This window comes from Ammospiza caudacuta, chromosome 3 (assembly GCF_027887145.1).
Source record: "Ammospiza caudacuta isolate bAmmCau1 chromosome 3, bAmmCau1.pri, whole genome shotgun sequence".
NCBI lineage: Eukaryota > Metazoa > Chordata > Aves > Passeriformes > Passerellidae > Ammospiza > Ammospiza caudacuta.
The window spans coordinates 6,011,710-6,032,451 of record NC_080595.1 but is presented as its reverse complement, the minus strand read 5'-3'; the positions used below and the strand labels follow the sequence as shown (position 1 = coordinate 6,032,451).

The window sequence follows — 20,742 nt, the reverse complement described above, 5'->3', positions numbered from 1 at the left end:
ACACAGAATATCACAGAAGGAAAGTCAACTCTGTGCCAGTGATTTATGGATGGCTTGCACTGTGTGTGAACTCCCTGTGGGACAAAAATCTCTCCTAGGGAATGAAAACAAGTGTTGAAGCTGTCTCTGAAATACCTGACCCAGAGGCAAGAGATGAGATTCAGCAGACTAAACTCTGTGTCTCTACCAGCTCTGTAAATGGAATATTGAAGAGAGATGCAACCCTGCTGGACTTAAGCAGGCTGTCTGACCAAACAGATGAATCATGTGAAGGAAGAGGAAAATCTGGGGGACTCAACCTGCCCTGAGAAGATGGGGATGTTGCTCAAAGACAAGGAGAAATAAGAGAAAAAGACTTTCATTTGCAGAACTTCTTCTGCAATACCACTGGGAAGCAGACCAGAAAAGACAGGAACAGCAGAATCATGAATCTTGGCTGCTGCAGGGACATGGAACTGGTGAAAGGTTTCAGACAAGAACATGAAGTTCTTTTCTGAGCTCTGGACTTGTCCAGCCTCCCTAGAATTAATTTTTAGCTAATTCACTAAAGGAAGTGTGTTAAATCAAATTAATTAAACTTGAATTAACTAGGTAAGGAATTAAACGAAGAAGTCAGAAGAAAGGAAGTTGATAAGAGAACCATAAAACAGAGTAGCATCTAGGAATCAGACACAGAGGACAATATTTGACATGGACAGCTGCCCAGTTAGTTCTGCTTTCTCTGTTTTTCCTGTATCAAGGACTCAGACACTGTATTAGCCAACTTCTCTGGTCACAGAGAACATAAGGGTGGGACATTAGTTAACAAGCAGCCAGAAGTCAGATGGAAAATCTACTGCACACTTCTGGCAGCCTTAGTGATAGGCAGGTATCAAACTGTGTGCAGACTCAAGGGCCCAAGGCTGGCAAATGCAGGTGCCCCAACCCTTGCAGAAGCTCTGCTGTGGCCCTTTCCATGCTGTGCAGAGATGGCTGGGGGCAAAATTAGAGCACACTGAGAACTTTTATTCACATCCTAACAGAAGCTGTAACAGTACAGGATTTACAGGGTAAAATGCAGCTGCTGCTCCCTGGTTGGAATGCTGTTGGTGTGCTCCAAGCCTGCTCCAGGATGGTTCTCCACAGACACAACCTGCAGCCACAGCCCTTGCTGAGGGGATGGAACAGAGGGTGGAGCAGAGTGGAAACACCTCACCCAAGCTCCCTTGGAGTCCTGGCAGGGAGGGGATCTCCATGGTGCTGTGCAGCTGATAAACTGCACAGGGCCTGTCAGCCATGGGAGATAGGAGCTGTCCTGTGGCTGAGCCAGAACTGGGGTGAAATCACCCTCCTTGGGTGAGCTTGGTTCACCATAACAGAACTGTACTAACACACATCCCCTTCTCAAAATCACCCTCCTTGGGTGAGCTTGGTTCACCATAACACAATTGTACTAACACACATCCCTTTCCCAAAATCACCCTCCTTGGATAAGCTTTTTTAATTACAACACAATTGTACTAACACACATCTCCTTCCAAACATCTCCTTCCTTGGATGAGCTCAGTTCACCATAACACAAATTATTAACACACATGCCCTTCCCAAAATCCCCACCCCAGAGTGTGATCACCCCTCACAGGGCACGTGCTCTGTGCTTTACTGACAACACCTCTGAGCAAAGTGAGAGGATTTTACACCAAACAGTAACAAAGGCATGTATGACTAAGAGTCACTCGAGCTCCACCTAAAGAAATAGCACAAAAGTAAGCTGAGAATAGGAGTGAGTTAGGGAAGACTGCATTGTAACTACTGGGATCAGTCACCAGGCTGAACCCATCTTCTTCCCCTGTGAGTAAGAAATGTACTCTACACACTGGATACTTTTACTGGGAATTAGAGCTTCTCTGAATTGCTTTGAATATGTTTTTGCAGTCAGATGCTTTCACTGGCAGTCCCTGAATCTTAACCTGTCACAATTTTATGTTTGTAAGGAATGTTACTCCATGAACTGTCAGTGTAAGTCCTTCCCAGGCACTGGCAGTCACCAGCAACAGGGAACATAACCAAATAAAATGGAAGACCTGCTGAGTGGTTTCTCTTATGCTGCTGGCATATTTCCCTGAATAAGTCAGTTAAACTGACCCAGCAGGACAGTCCAATGAAGGGTTTAACAGGACACTGACAGACTGCTTGGGCACAAGGGTTTTGCTTTTCCTGGGGTGCTGACAGAAAACTCAGAGGGTTCAGGAAATCTTTTTCCATGATACATGCTGATACTGCAGCAGCATGTCCCAAGACTGCCAGTGGATCAAACAACCCAGCAAGTGTCAGAGCATGAGGGAAAGACCTACTTGTTCCAGTGACTCTTGGAGTTCTTGTAGAGTGCTGGGAACATGATTGGGAGGATTTTGGCTGCATTATCGCTGATCAGGCTCATGATATATTCATTGTTCCAGTAGTACAGTGCTCGCTCTGCCACCTGCAGCAGGAGACAAAGGCATCCTTGAAGAGGCTCCTTCCAGGAACTCCTGTGGTGCCACCACCCAGCCAAGGAACCCACATGCTTCCCCACAGCACAGGGCTGACCTTCATGAGCTTCTCTGAGGCCATCCATCCTTCCTTTGCCTCAGCCTCTGCTAGACACTTCTCATTTTTCTGGGACACACCTCATGTTCTTGAATAGACAAGTCAACATACCCATGATTCCAACACCCTTTACACAACATTTAGGGACAGTAATGTCATCTACTACATGTCCCAATTCTCACTTTTCTGGGACAAACCTCATGTTCTTGAATAGACAAGTCAATATACCCATGATTCCAACACTTAAGGACAGTAATGTCATCTACTACAGGTCCCAATTCAGGTTAGCTCCAAGCCTTCTTCATTTCCTCAGACTGTCCTCTGTTCCACTCCTCCCTGGCTTTCCCACAACAGAGTCTCTCAGGGCTTTGAAGCATGCTTCAGTCACCAGTCCCACAATTCAACCCCCTGATTTAGTAAAGGTGAAAATATGGAAAATCTTGGGGCAGCCATCCTGCTCTAACAAGACAAACAAGTCAAGCAAGTTTCCACACAGTGACAGACAATGCAGGCTAATTTCTGCATTTAGTGCCAGCTTGAGAATGGTTTAAAAACCTAGAAAAAGAGACATCCAGACTCAGTTTTGCATTTCAGATAATGCAGAACTTGCTATATCCCCTTAATATTCCACACAAGTAAATGAAATGAAACTAATTTTGTGTCCACTTACCTAGCTTTTGGTTTTCAAGATCTGGTTAAGCTTTTTTCTGCTAGATTAACACACAATCCACTCAGAGAAAACTGATTCTCACCAAGGTGCTCAGACTCACCAAGAAGTCAATTCCTAATTTTGCTCTTCAGACAAGCTGTAGACTGTTCAGCCTGACTGTATGGGACACCTTTGGGGTTAATTCTCTTAGGCTCTGAAGTGTTTGCACCTTCTCCAGGTTTCTCAGCATTGTTCTTCAGAGTTTGGCAGCAGATGAGGGCTGCTATCAAGTACAGGATGTCTCTCCTCCAGCCTTTACCCTACTTAATCCAAGCTCCTTAGTTCCTTCTGGTAGCTGCCTCCACACCCAAAGGTCACATTACTCCTTTGGTTCCCCCACCACCACACCAGGAATCCATGTCCAGCTGGTTTCCATCATGCTCCCCTAGACCTTTACACAAAACTGATTTTTACATACATGCGTGACCTAGACTGACCTTATTTTTGCCTTGTAAACACATGACTTTGTACCTCTCTATACCCAAAGACAAACTGAAGCCAGCCTGCCTCACTGTGCACTCAGTCTCACTGGGAGATGGCTGAGTCATTTCTTCTTTAACACTCCACCTAAACCTAGCTCAACCATGTGTTTGACCAGCAAGCTCTCTTCTTCCTGGGCACTCCTCATGGCAGTCTAAAACTGCCACGAGTGAGTGAAGAACACCTGCTAGGAGCTACTAGCAGGTCCCACCACCCTGTACATTTTAAACCATCCACAGAGATATTAGCCAGCTACTACAGCCAGTTTCCCTTCAGTGGAAACAAGGAAGAAACAGGCTCCAGCACTTCTCCAGTACACCTCACTCTTTACTACCTGTGCCAGAATAAAACAAAGGACTTTCCCAGCACAGTGTGTTTGGTTGGCCTCTCTCCAACGCTGCAGAGTGCTCAGTTTTACTTCAGCAGGTGACCCTGGATGGATGTCCTCTGTCCTTGCTAGCCAGAACAGGAGGTGGCAGAGCACCTGTGCTGCAGCCCCAGCCTCTGCAGTACCCAGTGCTGAGCAGCACAGAGCAGCAGGAGAGGCTGCACAGATCTGCTCTGTGCTCTCTTTGGATGGGCTCAGGCTGTGGCTGTGCTGAGGTTCTCACTGCTTCCCACCAAGTGTCACCCCAATACTCGCCCTGGTCACACCCCCACGTGCCCAAAACTGTGGTGCCACCCTCAAATGCCAAGTGGGTTACAAGTCAATGCTCCATCTCCTCCCTGAGCTGCAACCTACCTGGAAGTGTGGGCTGGAGACACATTTGGCCAACTGCCTGAATAAGGGCTCCATAACTTTCACAAACTCAGATGGCTCAATCACATCCAGGATCTCCTCCAGCTCATTTAAGAACATCACCTCTTTGGGACTGTGAGTTTTTGGCCAGAACTTCAGCAAGCCCACAATCACCTGAGTGGGAAGAGTACAGAGACAGTTAGTTAGAAGCTCAAAGTCAACACCAACTGCAAAATAAATTTTTAAGCACGTGGTCACAACAGCAAGAGGGGAGGAAGTAACAGAATAAACTTTCTCAGTGAGTCTGGGTGGGTGGTCAGTGAAGAAAGAAGACAAAAAGCCCAAACTCTTCAAAGTTACACTCATGGGGCAGCTCTCCCTAGGCTGCTATGATTTATTACAAGTACAAAGTTTACAATAATTTCTTATCCCCCACCACAGCTTAGCACAGAAGCGTGAAACTGGAGTGGGCAGCAGCTGGCAGACAGTGCAAAGCAACCACAGAAGTTCAACTAATCAAATTGGAAATGCTATAGAGAAGGTCTCTGAAGGGTCATTATTCAAAACACTGCAGAGCTTGAATACTGGGGAGCACTGAATAAATAAAGCAATGCATGGGTTTGGGACAAGGAAGGGAAATACTGCTTCACACAAAAGTAACTGGATTATGGGACTCATTCTTGCAAGACTTTGTAGAGATTCAAAGTTGAAACAGACTCCAGAATGGAACAGACAAGTTTATGGAGTTTACACCTAATGGTTATAATTAAATATGACAATGCAGATGCAACTTCTGGCTGAGTAAAACTATTGCTGACATGAACAGGGAAGGACTGTATCTCACTAGATTTTATTTTTTTATTTTTAATACTGCTTCCTGTCCTACCATCTGCTTCTAGACACTATAAAGGCAGGATCCAAGATGCTGGAGACCTTCACTCTGTTGGAAGAAGAGATGCTTACTCTGTGGACACCAGAGGCACACACAGCTGAGCTGCCCTTTCAAACCTCTACACTTCAGCTACCTGATCCTGAAGTTGGCACTTGAGAGGAAGTTCAGAGCAGCAGAGGGACGGGAGTGGGCATTGCAACAAGAGGATTATAGCTATCTGAGCATTATGTTTCTGCCAACTCAAGGCTTCAAAACCAGCAGTCCATTATTCTCAATGTTTGTCGCTATTCATGTCTGCCATTCAGGCAAGAGTTAGCTTCAATGACTCAGAAGTAATTTCACCTACAAACTAAGGTGGCATGAGGTGTCTGGAGTCTGTGTTTGCTATTCCTGAGCAAATCTGAGGCCTCGTTCACCTGACTGCTGTTGAGACAAGAGCTACCACGTCAAGCCTTGCTGAGCAAGCTTCTGGGGGGGCCATTTGAGGCAAGTGTGGACCCAGGGAGTAATCTGGCCTCTTTCCAGCACTGCTGGTAACATCTCCCTGTGCATTCAGACTCTTGATGATGCACAAGCCCTGTAATTCTTCCATACTTCAGTAATACCAGGGGAGTCTATTCAAAACCTTCACAAGCAAGGTACTTCAACAGAACCCAAGTTGTGGCACTATGGTCCTGGTTGAAACACAACACAACATGCACTGAAGGTGGTGAAATTGGGTCATTCCACTGCCTTCCACCTGGGTCTGTAATCCAGGGGCCACTGAACAGTTATCCAGAAATAAGTGATGAGCTACAGAGCTTACAGTCTGAATAAGCTGCAAAGTGAAATATTGACAGATTTCTATTTCTCTCTTCTCCCTCAACCTTTGAGGTGCTTTGGCAGGAGGCTGTAGGACTGGATGTCAGCCACAGGAAGTACTCAGCACGGTCAGGAAGCTACTTCAAGTGGTTTGTTTCAGAGCAGGCTTCTGGGAACATAGGAAATGGAGGAGCCAGGTTTAAAGGAAAAGCTAGGAGGTCTGTTTCAGCACTGCTGGTGTCAGAGCTGTGGAGCCAGAAAGATGACAGCAGCTGACCAGCTTCTACCCAGCACAGGCAGGCTCACCATGAGCACACACATTTGAGGCAGGGAACAGAACGACCTCAGCCAGCATTACTCATTAAAGCACTCACACTTTTGGTGCTCCCTGCTACACTGACAGAAGTGTGTGTTCTCTGCCCATCTGCTGTTTTGAGCCTGTGAAGCTCAGCTCTGTAGAAGACATTTCCTGGCCTGCAGTGGGTGGAGAAACACTTGTCTCCTTCTTGCACCCTCTGCCAAGCTGGCATTTAGCCTGGTTAACACTGCAGGTTTGTGCAGACAGTAACTAGAATATGTGAGGTCACCACTTACACTGCTCACATTTTAGAACCTGCTGTTTCCCAGCACCATATCCTGAAGGTAAATGTGTCTACAATGTCACTTACCTCTACAAAAGTAGCAAACTGATGCTAAAGCTGGAAGGAGAATACTTTCATGAAGGAACAGTGGCATGCCTAAGTAGATGTTGTGTCCCAGGTTCCTAACCTCATCCCCACAATTCTGCAGCCAATTCCAGCAGTCTGGAGGAACTCTTACTATTTCAGGGCCCCCACAAGCTCTGGTTCCATCAGATGGTCATGTATTTTGTCTCTGCAGTATCCCTCATTAGCCAGAAGCTCTGCCCTGGGAGAACAGCTTGGTATCCTGTTCCTTCTGCTACACCAAGATCTGAAGCACAGAGGAAGACTGCAGCCCACCTTCCTGAAACTTGCAGGAGAGATTGCTAAAGGCTTGCACATGAGCAGTACAGCCCCTTCTACCCCCAGGGAGCCAGGCAAACCCAGCAAACAATACCAGTGAATCCCAGCCTCCTTACAGCAAGGGTGAGAAAGGGCTGCTCTGAGGAAGCTGTGAAGCTTTTTGGGACTTGACTGTCACACAGAAGTGAAGCAAAATTACTCACTGGCTCTGTCAAGCTGCTGTCTTTCTCCAAGAACTGTACAACACAGTATGCCAGCTGCAGGAAAAAAACATGGCAAGATTAGAGCTTCCTCAAGTGTACCCAAGTGCTACCACCTCCTAGGCTGGCAGTAACACCATGCCCATTATGTTGCACCTCTAAACAAATCCAGTTTACTGATGGCAAGTGAAGACTTTAAGACCAAGCAGGCAGGGCCTGAGCTCAGGACATTTGTGCAATTTAAAGGACAAAACTTCAGACCAGTCCACAGCCAATACATTGAGATGAAAGCACAGCTGCACACTCAGTGCTGGGGAAGAACAAACCTGACTGACACAAAGCCCTGCCCCACAGAAACAGGGCTGAGAGAACAGACATCTCTACTTAGTACCCGTATTTTTTCACTTCCTATCCCAAGCTCTCATCTTCTCTATTCTTCTGTTATGTACTCAAAATTGGAAGAAATTAATCTCTAAACCAATCTAGCAGTCTAGCAAGCCAACTTCTCCACATATCTCAGTAGTGACTAATATCTGATACACCACATGCACTGGCTGATGACTGCAGCTAGGAAATTTACCTCTCTGGTTTCAGCAGGCCCCCAATATTTCACAAGCTTCCAGCACAGAAAGACAAAGCAAGCCACAGCATTAGGACACTAGGAAATGTCAGGATACTCTCCTATAACCCAGTGGCACAGGCCCAGACAGCACAAGAATGGAATAACCACTATAGTATGGGACAGAGCCCAGAACATCACACAGCAAGAACTTGTACAATGTGGCCTGGTGGATAGCTGTAAACAATTAGCTTATAAATTAATATAAATATAGAGAGATTTTAACAGCTATAAGCTCTTGCAAAATCCCAATCTGCCCTTGAACTTGAAGCACTTCTCACCTGTGGATGGTACACACTGAGAGACTTCACTTTGTGCAGTGGTAACAAGACTCTGATGAGGAACATCTTGTGCTCTTCCTTCAGAGGCAAAGCAAACCCATTGATTATGCTGAGAAGAAACAAGAGTCTTGTTCAAATTTTGACCCAGCAGAAATACAGTGACTCTCACCAGCCCCTTGAGGAAGCACCCCCCAAAAGTGTGGTCACTGCACCCCAGCCTTCACACTGAGCTCAGTGAGTGCTCTTGGCAGGTACCACAGGGAAATGCCTTTGATGGAGCCTGGGCTCTGCTCTGTCCCTGCCAGGCTCAGCCCCACACACACTCAAGCAGAACCTCTGGGGAAGGCCAGCACTGAAGCAGCTCAATGCTTGAGCCTTGTGTGTTCCAGACAACTTTTCATTAAAATCCTTTCCTTAGGATTTTTCCTCCTGAGAAGCTGAGAGGCCTCAGGAACAAAATGTAAACAATCATTATCTGCTGCTGTGGAGTGCAACAGGTGGATCTGTGATTGGTCTCATGTGGATGTTTGGAATTAATGGCCAATTACAGTCAGCTGGCTCAGACTCTCTGTCTGAGCCACAAACCTTTGTTATCATTCCTTTCTGTTCTTAGCTTAGCTGGCCTTCTGAGATGAAACATTTTCTTTTATTCTTTTAGTATAGTTTTAATGTAATATATATAATAAAATAATAAATCAAGCCTTCTGAAATATGGAGTCAGATCTCTGTCTCTTCCTCCAACATAAGACCCCTGTGAACACTGTCACACTTGTGCATTACAGAACAGGAGGGTGGCAGCACAAGAGGGCCACAAACAGAAGGGAAGCTGAAACCTGGGAGAAGGCTGCCCATTGCTAGGGCTTCTCAGAGCTGTGAGGAGCTCTGCTCTCTCACTGCCTGCTGAGGCAAGACAGCAAGTGTGACTGGACTCAATAAAGAACAGGACACAGTTCTGGGGAGGAGAAGGCTACCACTGTACTTATCAGCACACTGGGAGTACTTCATGCTCTGTCAGACAGATTCTCTGCAAGAGGTGCCTCCTGCAAGGACTGCTGAAGGAAGGCACTGCCTTTTCACACAGCACACTGGGCTGGAGGCCACTCTCACTATGGGCCCTCTGGGACTCCCAAAAGTGCCCTTACCTTCCCAGGATCTCCAGTAGCTCTGCAATCCCATTGTGGTGTTCTGTTTCATAGATGAACCTAAAGAGAAGGATGAGAAGTCATTGCCAAATGCTGGATACAGTTTCATAAGCAAGAGGAAGGAAAAATGCTGGAGACAGGGAGTCTACATGGTAGTAAGAAAGACCTCACCTGTAAAATATATTATTGATCTGCCTCCTCACATATGCTCTCAGGCCCAGGAACTTCCCATAGATCCTGTGCAGAATAGTTTTTAGGAAATCTCTTTCTCTGGGGTCTTCACTGTCAAAGAGATCCAGCAGCTGTGGGGAGAGAAACTCAGTCAGTGCCTGCACACTGCCTGTCTGGGCAAAGCTAGCAGCAACACTGGGCACTGCTCCTGTTTGGCAAAAACAGCTCCTTCAGCTGAGTGATGCCTTCAACACCCTGAGCACAGTGGTCATTTCCCTGAAACATGTGACCTCCTAGTCACAAGCTAGAACCATCATCATTTCTTTCACCTTCAGAAGCACAGTGATGGCCCACAGAGCTGCACATCCCCAGATTTCCCCTGCAAGGCCCCTGTGCCCCCCTCCATCTGTACAATGAGTTATGAGTTCCAGTGAGTACAGCTCACACACACTCTTGCCCTGCACAGAAAATTCTGTCTGCTCATTCAGGACAAATAAAGAAAAGTCACATCATCAAGCACCAAAATCTGCTGCAGCTCCTCCATAAAGGTGGTGCACAGTGGCAGGGGCAGCAATTACTTACAGATAGCACAAACTTCTGGTCAATGTATTTCTTGGCTACATTTGGTTGAAAGTCAGGTGACTCCAGGAACCTGAGGAAGAACTCGTACACCAGCTGTTGGGGGAAAAGGAGAGATTACTTAGAAATCTCCCTGTCCTCTCACCAGTGTTTACTTCACATTTTATGTTTTCCTTCTCTTTAAGGATTCAGGGAAAGGCTGGGAAGCCCAAACAGGAGCATAAAGGCCAGTGTTTCCTTACCCAGTGGGATCAACTCAGCTGCCCTTGCTTTAATGGGAAAGAGTCTCTGATGGCAAAAAGCTGCACAAATCTGCCTGAGATCTCATCACCTCAGGTCTCCCAAAGATAACACCCACCTCCTCAGATTAACACATTAGGCTTGGGAAACTCTTCTCCCATCTTCAGCACACATCCCTACAGAGATCAGAAATCTCCAGAGATGTCAAAGGCTCAAATTCATTGGATGCCCTTGAGACATCCAAGGAATAGCAGAAGAGAAGAGAAATGAAACAGACCCCAGAAAAACATGCAGTGTCCTCTGCCTCCTGGGTACTGACTCAAGGTTGGCTTGGCCTCACTAAGCCAGGAGAGCTGCATGCTGTGTCCCACTTGGAAAACAAAGGGCAGCTTGCTTTAAGAAGGCTGTCAGTGCTGAAACATCAAATTCTGGGCCTGCTGTTCTCTGAGAGGACTGAATCCACTCTCATTTCTCCTAGTGGTCCTGAGGGGCCACTAGGCCAAACAAGATCAATGCATTTGAAAGGTCTGACTTTGGAATTGAAGGAATGATAGGACCATGCATCTACAGGTAGGGCCTGGCTGCCAAGGACAGCAGTAAAGAAAAAACTGAGGTGCTGACTAAAAAGCTCAGCATTCAGTTGCCAGAAATCCATGCTGGCTGCTGCTGACTCAATTCTGAGAAACAAATGCTGCCTAGCATTCACAGCACTCTGGTGCTGAGGACACGCTATTTCCATCAACGCTCACATCCCTATGTCAACTGCAGCAGTGAGAAGTGATTAACCACTGCTGCAGAATGACACCTTATTTCTTCTCTGTATTTTCTGCTTCATTCTGCAGTACCTGCCTCTTTTTCTGCCTTTGTCTGCTTGACAACACATCCCTGTGCCAGTGCCTCGAGCTTTCCTCCTGACTTCCACTGCTGAGCTCTGCTAAACCACGCTCACTTGTCACTTTCCTAACCCTTTTTATCTAGTCTGTCTAAAGCCATCTGCAGGTGAATGTTGCACAGAGTCATCAGCCAGTTCCCAGGACACCCGTGCCTCCTGCACTACCTAAAAGCCACCTCTGACCCCTGGGTGGCAGGCCTGGTCTTTCCTCAGCAACCCTTGCAGGCTGGTGAAGCAGCAGTGGCAGAGCTGGCAGCCTCTACATGGACTCTTAACTTCTGGGAGATAAATTCACCAGATTTATATCCCCCACTGCTCCTCACCTGAAGGTGTGGCCAGGCAGCTTCTAATGTAGGCTCATCTTCTTCAGGGTCAAATTCTGCTCCTGTGGGATTGGACGATGGTGGGAGTGTCCGGAAGAGGTTCACTGAAAACTGAGGTGAGTGAAAAAATTGCATGAATGACACTGTGACACCTCATGATGGTCCTCCATAGAGCAAATCCTTCACTGCAGTGTGATTTGTCACAGCTGTGCCCACAGGCTGATCCCTTCCTGCAGGCTGCAGGGCTACACTCTGCACAAGTGAAGTCTGTGACAGAGACAAGAGCTGCCACCTCTCCCCACAGCAGGCACTGTCACCACCACCACCCCCACACACACTTCTCTTCCTGAAGGTGGGGAGATAAGGAATGGGTAGCACTGGGGTCACACTCCTCTCTGACAAATCCCCATCCCCTCCTCCTCCCACACTTCCCTGTTTCTTTGGCACAAAAGCCACACAAACACTGGCTCTGTGCCCTACCATGATGACAGCTTCAGGGTAGATGGCCTCGGTGACAACATCCCGGTTGTGTGTGATGTACTCCACCATCTCATTGAGACCTGCTCGCTTCACCTCCTTGAACTTCAGGTCACTGAGGGGGTCAGAGATGAAGTCAAAAAGAACGCAGCACTGCCGCAGCTTCTGGATGAAAAGCTCTTCTCGTTCATGGGGAGGAGCATCTGTCAGACAAAGCAGGGACATCTGTCCTTGCAGACAGGCACCTCACCTTCCTGCTTTACCCAGGTAGCACTGTGCTTTGCTCCCTGTGGCTTCCCCCTCCCCTGTCACATTGCCCTTGAACTGAGGCACTATCCCTGCTATGGACATGGGACAAGGGAGGCAGAGAAATCCCATGAAGGGATTTCAAATGTGGTAGCAGTTTCTAACCTGATAAGCATTGACCTCTTCTGTGTACAGAGTACACTGAAAAAGGAGAGCAGTGGCAACCATGTCCTGCACCCCAGAAACACAAAGGGAGCTGAGCAGCACACACTGCAGCCTAACCCTACTGCCAGACAACAGGGCCAGGAGCTATACATTAACAGATTCTCTTTTTGATACAACTGGAAACTACACACTGCCTTGGCCTTCCCCAAAGGCTTGTCTGTGTCTGTGAGCAGCATCAAGAAATGGCTCTGCCTCAATGACTGCTGAAAATGCTTTCTCCTTGTCCATATTCATGTTTAATTGCAATATAATGTACACTAAGTGCTAATACCAAGCTGCCCTAATGTGGACAGGTTCAATTGCACTATCATAATTTGCAATGGAAACACAATGAGGAGGAAGCCTGGTCCTTCCCCAGGAATGGGTGGATGTAGGAACCAAGCACAGCCTGCACCAAGGTCTCTGCACTTTACCACCTTCCTGCACAGCCTGCTGAAGAATCTGAGGCAATCCTCAGTACACAGAAGCAGGTTTAAATACCTCAACCGGGAAGGTAGGTATGAAGTTTGCATTGAGAATACTCTGATTATTTTAGACCATCCATTGATTCTCTATGTGCTAACAAGCCAAGCACCTTTCCATGTAACTGGCTGGACAAACTGCAGCTTGCCATGCAGGTCACTTCCACTCCACTGCCTGTTTACCTTTGAGGGCTGGGAGCTTTTGCAGCTCGCGGTTTTTGCTCAGGTTGAAGCGGGAAGAGCTGTGCCGGCGCTCCTTCTTCACAATCTGGGGTCCCCCTGAGTACTTGATTTTGTTCAGCTGGGTTGGGGGGGGAGCGCTGTTGCTGGGCCGCTTGTTTGAGGTTGGCTGCTGCTGTGGCTGCTGCTGGGCCTGCTGCTGAGGCTGCTGGGCCTGGAGAGGGAGAAAACAACAACTCAGAAGCTTTTAGCTACAAGCCTCATAAGCAGATGCCCATCAGCATCTTCTTGGAATGAAGAAACCTGGCAGGTTTTTCACTGTTGCACTTGCAGTTGAGTGCATCTCACCAGCTCTAAAGCTGCTGGTTGCCTCTGCAGCATATCTGCAAAGTAAACATCAGTTTTACTCGTGTCTGCAAGGTACCACAAAGACACTGGAGCCTCTCAGCACAGCCAGTGCTATGGATGTGGAAAGCAGCAAAGCAAAAGTCACATCTTGTGACAAATTACATGGAGCAGAAATAAAAACTTTCTGTGCTCCAAACAGAAATCTCAAGTGCTGCTGTCCCTGCAGCACTCTGTACAACACACACAAGCAAGCTTAGAAAAGCAGCAATTTGCTTCCTTGTCCCTGTGCAGGGAATCACTTGTGAAAGAGCAAAGCATGTAGTACAGAGCAGACATAAAGGCCTTGGAAAGGCAATAGTGAAGACCATGACAATCATTGCTGCACTCATGGTCCAGGAGCCCCTATAAACCACATGGATCATATACACAAACATACAGAACCTCAGATCCCAGGCTGTGGGCTGTCCCAGCCCATCCTGGCTGCTCTCTACCATCTCTGCCTCACTGCTGTCAGGACTTCTGTAGATGGGCTTTTCCCACATCTCTCCTTTCAGCCACACAAACTCTCTGCCTGCATTCTCCTCTCCCACTGCACTTACAGAGGCACTTTCTCATGTTTAGCATGTGACCAGAAACTCAAGCCAGTGTTTGCTCAGCTCAGCTCTCTTCTGACCTTGCTGAAGCTCTCTTGGTTCAAGTCCCACTTGGGCCATAATGACTCAATAACTGACCCTTTAATTTCACACTGACCCAACCTGTGGAAAACTCAGACAAAAGAGGGCAACATCCTGCCAGGAAGCAGAGAGAGGGATTAGCTGGAACCAGCACCCAGCCTGCCCTGGCTGTGCTGCATGAGCCACCTCCTTCCTGCTGCTACATGAAGCCAAGGAGCTGCAGCATGAACCTGTTTAGGATACAGCAAGAACAGCACAATGGATGGTGAGCAGAGGTGAGTGGAATTCTTGGACATCACCTCCTTCTCTCCCCATAATTCTCATAGAGCACAGTGGTAGGAATGCAGACCTCACCAGGACAGTGACCAGCAGTGTTTTAAGGGAGTGCAGGAGCTCAGCAGAGCTCACCACCCTCCAGATGGCCAGTCTCCTCCTGGCTGAGCTGCAGCTACTCTGCACACTCCTTTCCCTGGTTTCCAGAGAGGTGCAGCACAGCACTGCAGTGCAAGAGCAAGAGTTACTCTACCTGCAGCACGTGGGAAGGCAGCAACTAGGAACAGGGAAAGGTGCCTACAAGGAGATGCTGCTCTACAGATTGGGATCTTTGGAGCAAGTGTAAAGACTCCTCATGGACAAGAGGACACAAGGTGAAACATCAATTTTTTTTGTCAAGCCATTACTTTGAATGAGAAATCAGAAAAATTTTTGTTCTGGTCTGGCTCTGTTTGAAGGAAATCTTGAGTGGTTCTGTTTCAAGCTCAGCTCCAAGCCAAGGTGGGGGGAAGACAACAAGATTTGAACACTCTACAGTTTACATTTGTTTCAATTCTCTTCATAGAGCAATGCTGTCCCATGATGAGAGGAGGGAGCCAGATGAGCTTGTGATAAAAGCTGCAGTGTCTGCCAAACAAAGCAGGCCCAGACTACAAACTGGAGGCAACTTATCCTAAAGAGTAGTCTCTGCTCAGTTAAGCCAGGACAAAGCCTTGCTGGCCAGCCTCCAAGACTGAAAAGTTCATTCCTCACCCTGAATATTTGGGTATCAGGGCAGTGTGAACCACTCAAAATATTGTCCAGATGCCTTTGGGAATCCTCACCTCTGCATCACTGTCTTTCCACAGGGAAGAAGGGAAAAAAATCTGAATGCTGAGCCACCACAGAGCAAAGATGGTAGAGAGAGAAGCAGAAGATGCACTGGGGGCCTCCCAGGTAACACTGAAGGAAGGAGGACACATGGGCCCTCCTAGCTGATAGGACATGTCTGTGTACTCCTCACCCACCCAAAAACCCCACAGGCAAATGCTCAGAGCATGGTGTTGTTACTGCATGTGAACAGGCTGCATCACGGGGCTGGAAAAGTCCATCAGTCTCCAACAGTCCACAGTCTCCAACATCTTGCACAAAGAGAGACAAAACATAGTTTCAGGTTTAGCTGCCAGCTATTTAAGAAACAGCCATGCACATGCAGAAGTCCCACAGCTGAGATTGCTAGGGAAAACCTGATGGTTGGAGAGGTCAGGTACACTCATATGCTGCAGGGTTTATGATGGGCTGCTTGTACAGGCACTTTCTGGGATCAAGTTGAATCCCTGCTTTCAGGAGGTGCTTCCTGTGGCAGGCCTGCTGTCCTGCTGCCTTCAACACCTCCTACCTTGGCCACATGAATCAGTAGAGGCTTATTTTAAGTTTCCTAACACTTTCTTCCCTGAAGTTTCCATCCCTGCAAACACAGGAGACTACTGAACCTGAAAGCTTTTGTCTTTCTTTCCCTGATACCAACACCAGCTCCATGGCTGCAGGCACCTCCCTCTCCCTCCCTGAGCAGGCTCAGCCCCTCCTGACAAGCAGGGCTCACACACTGTGACAAAGCCAACAGCCTGGGGGACACTGTTTGCTGTGCCTGTCACACTGAACATGCTGAAGTGACCAGAGAATAGCACAAGGTGTTTGCCCCAAGCACAGTGGGGTAGCCCCACTTTCCCCACTGCAGTGGAGCAGCTCCTTGTGCCAACAGGACATGAAATTTAGGGGTTTAATTTCATTCACCCCTAAATGAAACTGAATTAGAACTCCTGCACACAATCTCCCTGCCTCCAGTTCACCTCCTCCCTGCTGGTTCCCACCACCTCTCCTCCCAGTTAGGAACTTGCCTGCACAAGCCAATGAGCCCCAGGCCCTGAGCCTGCTCTGTGCCATTCCTCCTCACCCCAGAAAGCAGAGATCCTGTTCCCCCAGCCCCCCTGAGCTGTGCTGGCTCCTCCTGCTCTCCCCCAGCCGTGCATGACCTCACCTCTGCAGGCACTCCTGCTGCAGCTGGGTGCATCGCCACTCGGGAAGCCCTTTCTGCCTCACTGCTCCCTTGAGCATCCCCTGCTTGCTAAGCTTCCCAGCCCAGATCTGCTCTCAGCTCCTCCTCCTCCTCAGATGACTCTTCCCTTCCCTTCCCTCAAGTCAGTACCTGCTCTCTTTGTCTGCTGTTACACAGCTTCCCTATTAAAATGAGGCTCTGTGCCTCAGAAGTAGCACGAACACACTGTAATGCTGGCTCTGAATAATGAACTCCAGGTACTGCAGTAACAAGCCCCATGGAGATATGTGCAAAACATGAAAATACAGCAGCTCACTGAAAAGGTACAGCCTCTCCCAGAGCTGCAAATCTCATCAGCAAGGCTCCAAGCTGCCCTTGAGGCTGCAGAGCAACTCCCATCTTTACTGCTGCTAATGCCTGCTCCCACTTCCAGGTCATTAACTCTTTTCCCCACCCAGCTGCCTCTCCCAGTCATTCTGGCCAGGAGGAGTAACTCTTTCTCATCCTCTCATTCAATGCTGCCTTGGTCTCTGACATTATTTTTTTTCTCCTTAAATAGCTACCCAGAAATTCTCTGCATTCACATACTCATCATGTTCCAGAAGGACTGAATTAAACATACCTTTCATTTCCCACTCCCCGCTCTCATGTTTTACTCCACTGCTCCTTGTCTCTTCCACAGCAAACTGCCCCCACAAAGCCAGGGGCTGTGTTGGCTATTCACATCAGAGAGGTGCTCATCTTGGAGTAAAACTGAGAGCACTGCAGTACCCCTGGACTTAAGAGAGAATCCAACACTCTCCTTCCCTTGTGGATGTGCCTGCTTTTCAACATATCTGCCCTTCCAGATCAGCTCCTTTGCTGCACAGAACAAAGCACTTTACCTAGGGGGCTCTGGACTGGCTCCTACCCTCTTCATCTCCCTCCACACAGATCCCCACAGGAGCTCTTTGTCCACTGCATTTGCCCAGATCCATCAAAACAGAGCTGCTCTGCAACAAGCTTTACTCATCCCACCAGCTAGACAAGTTGCCTGCAAAACAAATCATAACTTTCTGGTACCAGGATAAATTAAAGTTGATTCTTTTCCCTGCTCCATGGAGCATGGTGTGAGAGAGAAAAGCACAAACTGCAAGAGGGCTGCCCACATGGCTGCTCCCCTGCTGCAAGTCCATTAAACATCTACTGAGAGATGAAGAAAAAGGAAAGATGTTTTTTTAGTGCACCCAATTTTCACCCTAGAACAGGCAACCAACCAAGCATAGCTCCACAGGAGAATTCACAGGGCATGAAACTCCCACAATGGCAGCAGAGGTATCCAGGTTGGGCTCAGCCCATCAATCCCACCAGACAACTCCACTCCCAGCGTTTCACAAGTCAAACCACCTCTTGCTTCTGACATGAGGAAGGAGTTTTGCTCCCAGCACACATTACCTAATTCCTCACCCATTGTGAAAGTCAAAATACCTTTCTGTGTTTCCTGAAGAGCAAGAAAATCGCATTCAAACTGGTATACATTTCTTCTTATCAAGCAAAGAGCTCTCTTCCATTCTGCAGCAGAGTACTCCAGAGACAGGAAAGCACCAAGAAGGAACAAACTTCACTGCAGACTCAACAGGGAAAGGAAGAAGAGACCTGTGGCAGCACACACTGCAGAGGTGTCTCCTTTCTGCTCTGCTCTCTGTTCCTATGATCAAAGGAGAGGCAGCTTTCCATCTTAAAGGAGGGCTGGATTTTGTCTGGAGTATGAGGAAGTGGCTAGCTATGTTTTGTGGGAGGGAATTTCAGACACATCACTCCTAAGTTTCTCCTGCACCCAGGCAAATATTACATGCCATTTCAGGTCACAAAAGGAAGCCTGTCACTTGTGACATTTTTCCCTTCTTCAGAGTGACCTGCTTTGCTGGCTATCCATTGCAAGACCCAGACTTTCCTACACCTTTCCAGAGCTGTGAACTCAGCAAAGAGTCCCACATAAATAAAAGGTAAGTCTGACCCCATAATGCCAACACAGGAGTTCTCTCACTCCCTTGGAGTCTGCAGGCAGCTCTCCCACCAAGCTGTTTTCAGCTGCATACACAGAATAAAACAGACAGAGGCAAAGGCCAGGATGGGGGATCTACAAAACTGCTGCCTGCTCCAAGGCACACAAAGTAAGAATGATTCCTTGCTGGCCACATGGCAGGTTAGGCATGAGCACAAAACTGAGTGGCTTTTAGTGGGTTTATTTTCTGAGGCTCTGCAATGCAGATCTGTGCTTTGGAGTCTAAAATAACATTGACTACAGCCATGCCACTGTACTACACATTTCTTCCTAGTCTTGATTGGCCTTACATCTCTCCCATGCCCAACCCTCCAAATGACAAGTGCAATGTGTCCCAGACAAGACCAGAGCACACAAGCTTCTATGGATGTAGAAGTGGCACAGCTTGTTTGCCAAATTGTAGCATTAAAATAAATAAACCACACATACACGCATGCTTCCTCAGATGTGTATAACATTCTTCTGAGACGGTTCTCAAATTCCACAACCACTGCCTGAATGCCAGGCAGACTCAGAACTGCGAGAACTACCAGAAAAGTTCCACTGAACACACCTTTGTGCTAACCCTAAGGACAGCTTATCATACTATCATATTCTGCTGAGGCCATTCTAATGTATCTACCCTGGCAACATCCAAACTGAGAGTGAGACTGCACATCTGGGAATACAGACTGTGCCTTCTTGTGAGGAATGCTGCATTCAGCACAAGGCTGTTATACCACAGGAGAACCATTTCATCTCTAGCAGTTCATTCTTTCAAGTGTTCCTATCCATTACTTCCTAATCTCACTCCTCCAGAAAACGCCTCAGAAGAACAGATCTTTTCCCATTGCTTCTCACTACTCTCCCACTCTGACACAAAGTGACAACAGAGTTGATGGCACTTTGCTCTGACAGGAGCAAGGAGGCTGCTCCCATCTGCCAGGCTTCCACCTCCTTGATAATCATAGCATGTCCCTTTCTGCAGCCAACTTTGCCATGCCCTGCCCACCTCTGTGAGCACCACTCGCCTTCAGCTTTGTGCCAAATGTCTTTTTGCAGCTCTGTAGGGTATGAGACTCATCAGCTGGTCTCATCCATAGTCATTGTTCCCTTTGGGCCATTTTGCTTCTCCGACTTCTTAAGATCCCTGTGACATGTGTTATCTGGTGGAACAGCTTGAAGCAGCTAACATGAAAGATTTTATTCCTCCCCAAAGCTTGCACATGCACACTGCTGTACCCAAGGTGAAAGTCTTACCTCTTCTGAATTCTCAGCCCCACCATCCTTCCCGCTACTGCTGCTGCTGCTGCTGCTGCTGCCAGGCTTTGTGGTGCTTTTGGTAGACTTTGGAGACTCCTGAAAGGATGAGAACACAATCAGAGAAAACTCCACCTTGCTCAGAATGTCAGCATCTCTCTGCAGAGCTCAGGTGTGAGCAGCCAGAGAGCACGCCCTGCTCCGGACATCCCCTCCCAGCCGTTTCTCCCATCCCGAGCGGCTCCCGCGGCGCTGGCGCCCAGGGCGAGGCCAAGCTCCGAGCCCGGAGCGATGCTGGCATCTCCCGGCCCGGTCACCGCGGGCTGACCCCGGCCGGTGACAGGGCCCGGTGCCCACCCAGCCCTTCCCCGGGGCGCGGCCTCATCGCAGATACGCGGTGCCAGGCGCCCACAGCCCCGGCCCAGCCGCCCTGGGCGGCGGCGGCGGCGGATCGGGGCCCTCACCCCGCCGGCGGCGGGAGCAGCGGGGCCGGGGCGTGGGTGCGGCCGTACCTCCCCCACCGGGAGCATCCCCGCGGCCGGCGGAGCGCGCAGGGCGGGCCGGGCCGGACCGGGCTCTCACGGAGGCACCGCCGGCCGCCCCTCGCGCCCTCCCGCCCGCCTCCCCCGGGCTCGCGCGCGCCCCCGCCGCCCTCCTGCGCCACCCGACCCGCCCGCCGCGGGCGCGCGCCCGCGCCCCCGCCCCCTGCCGGCCACAGCCCCGTGCGCGCCCCCGCCCGAGGGCTGAGCCCAGGCAAGGCCGCGCCGGGGAGGGGCGGCGGGAGCGAGCCGTCGGCCGCCGCGCCGCGCGCGGGAGCTCCCCCGGCGCCGCCGCCGCCCCCGGGGCCGCACCTTCTCCTTCTTCAGCTTGTAGGGCATGGTGAGCGCCGGCCCCCAACCGCTCCGCGCCCGCCGCCGCCGC

At 49.0% G+C, this 20,742-nt stretch overlaps 1 protein-coding gene across 1 annotated transcript in view; it reads right to left on the bottom strand.

Moving 5' to 3' along the window:
- The window catches only part of PPP2R5D (protein phosphatase 2 regulatory subunit B'delta), a 27,643-nt gene extending 6,901 nt beyond the window's left edge, over positions 1-20,742 (bottom strand). The window contains exons 1-12 of the mRNA XM_058802667.1: positions 20,673-20,742; positions 19,822-19,920; positions 13,212-13,422; positions 12,100-12,299; positions 11,620-11,730; positions 10,168-10,260; positions 9,586-9,716; positions 9,415-9,474; positions 8,273-8,381; positions 7,376-7,429; positions 4,500-4,670; positions 2,334-2,461 (exon numbers count right to left, since the gene is read on the bottom strand). Coding sequence (XP_058658650.1) covers positions 2,334-2,461; positions 4,500-4,670; positions 7,376-7,429; positions 8,273-8,381; positions 9,415-9,474; positions 9,586-9,716; positions 10,168-10,260; positions 11,620-11,730; positions 12,100-12,299; positions 13,212-13,422; positions 19,822-19,920; positions 20,673-20,699 — 1,394 coding nt within the window. The 5' untranslated portion in view covers positions 20,700-20,742. The remainder of the gene's footprint in view (positions 1-2,333; positions 2,462-4,499; positions 4,671-7,375; positions 7,430-8,272; positions 8,382-9,414; positions 9,475-9,585; positions 9,717-10,167; positions 10,261-11,619; positions 11,731-12,099; positions 12,300-13,211; positions 13,423-19,821; positions 19,921-20,672) is intronic.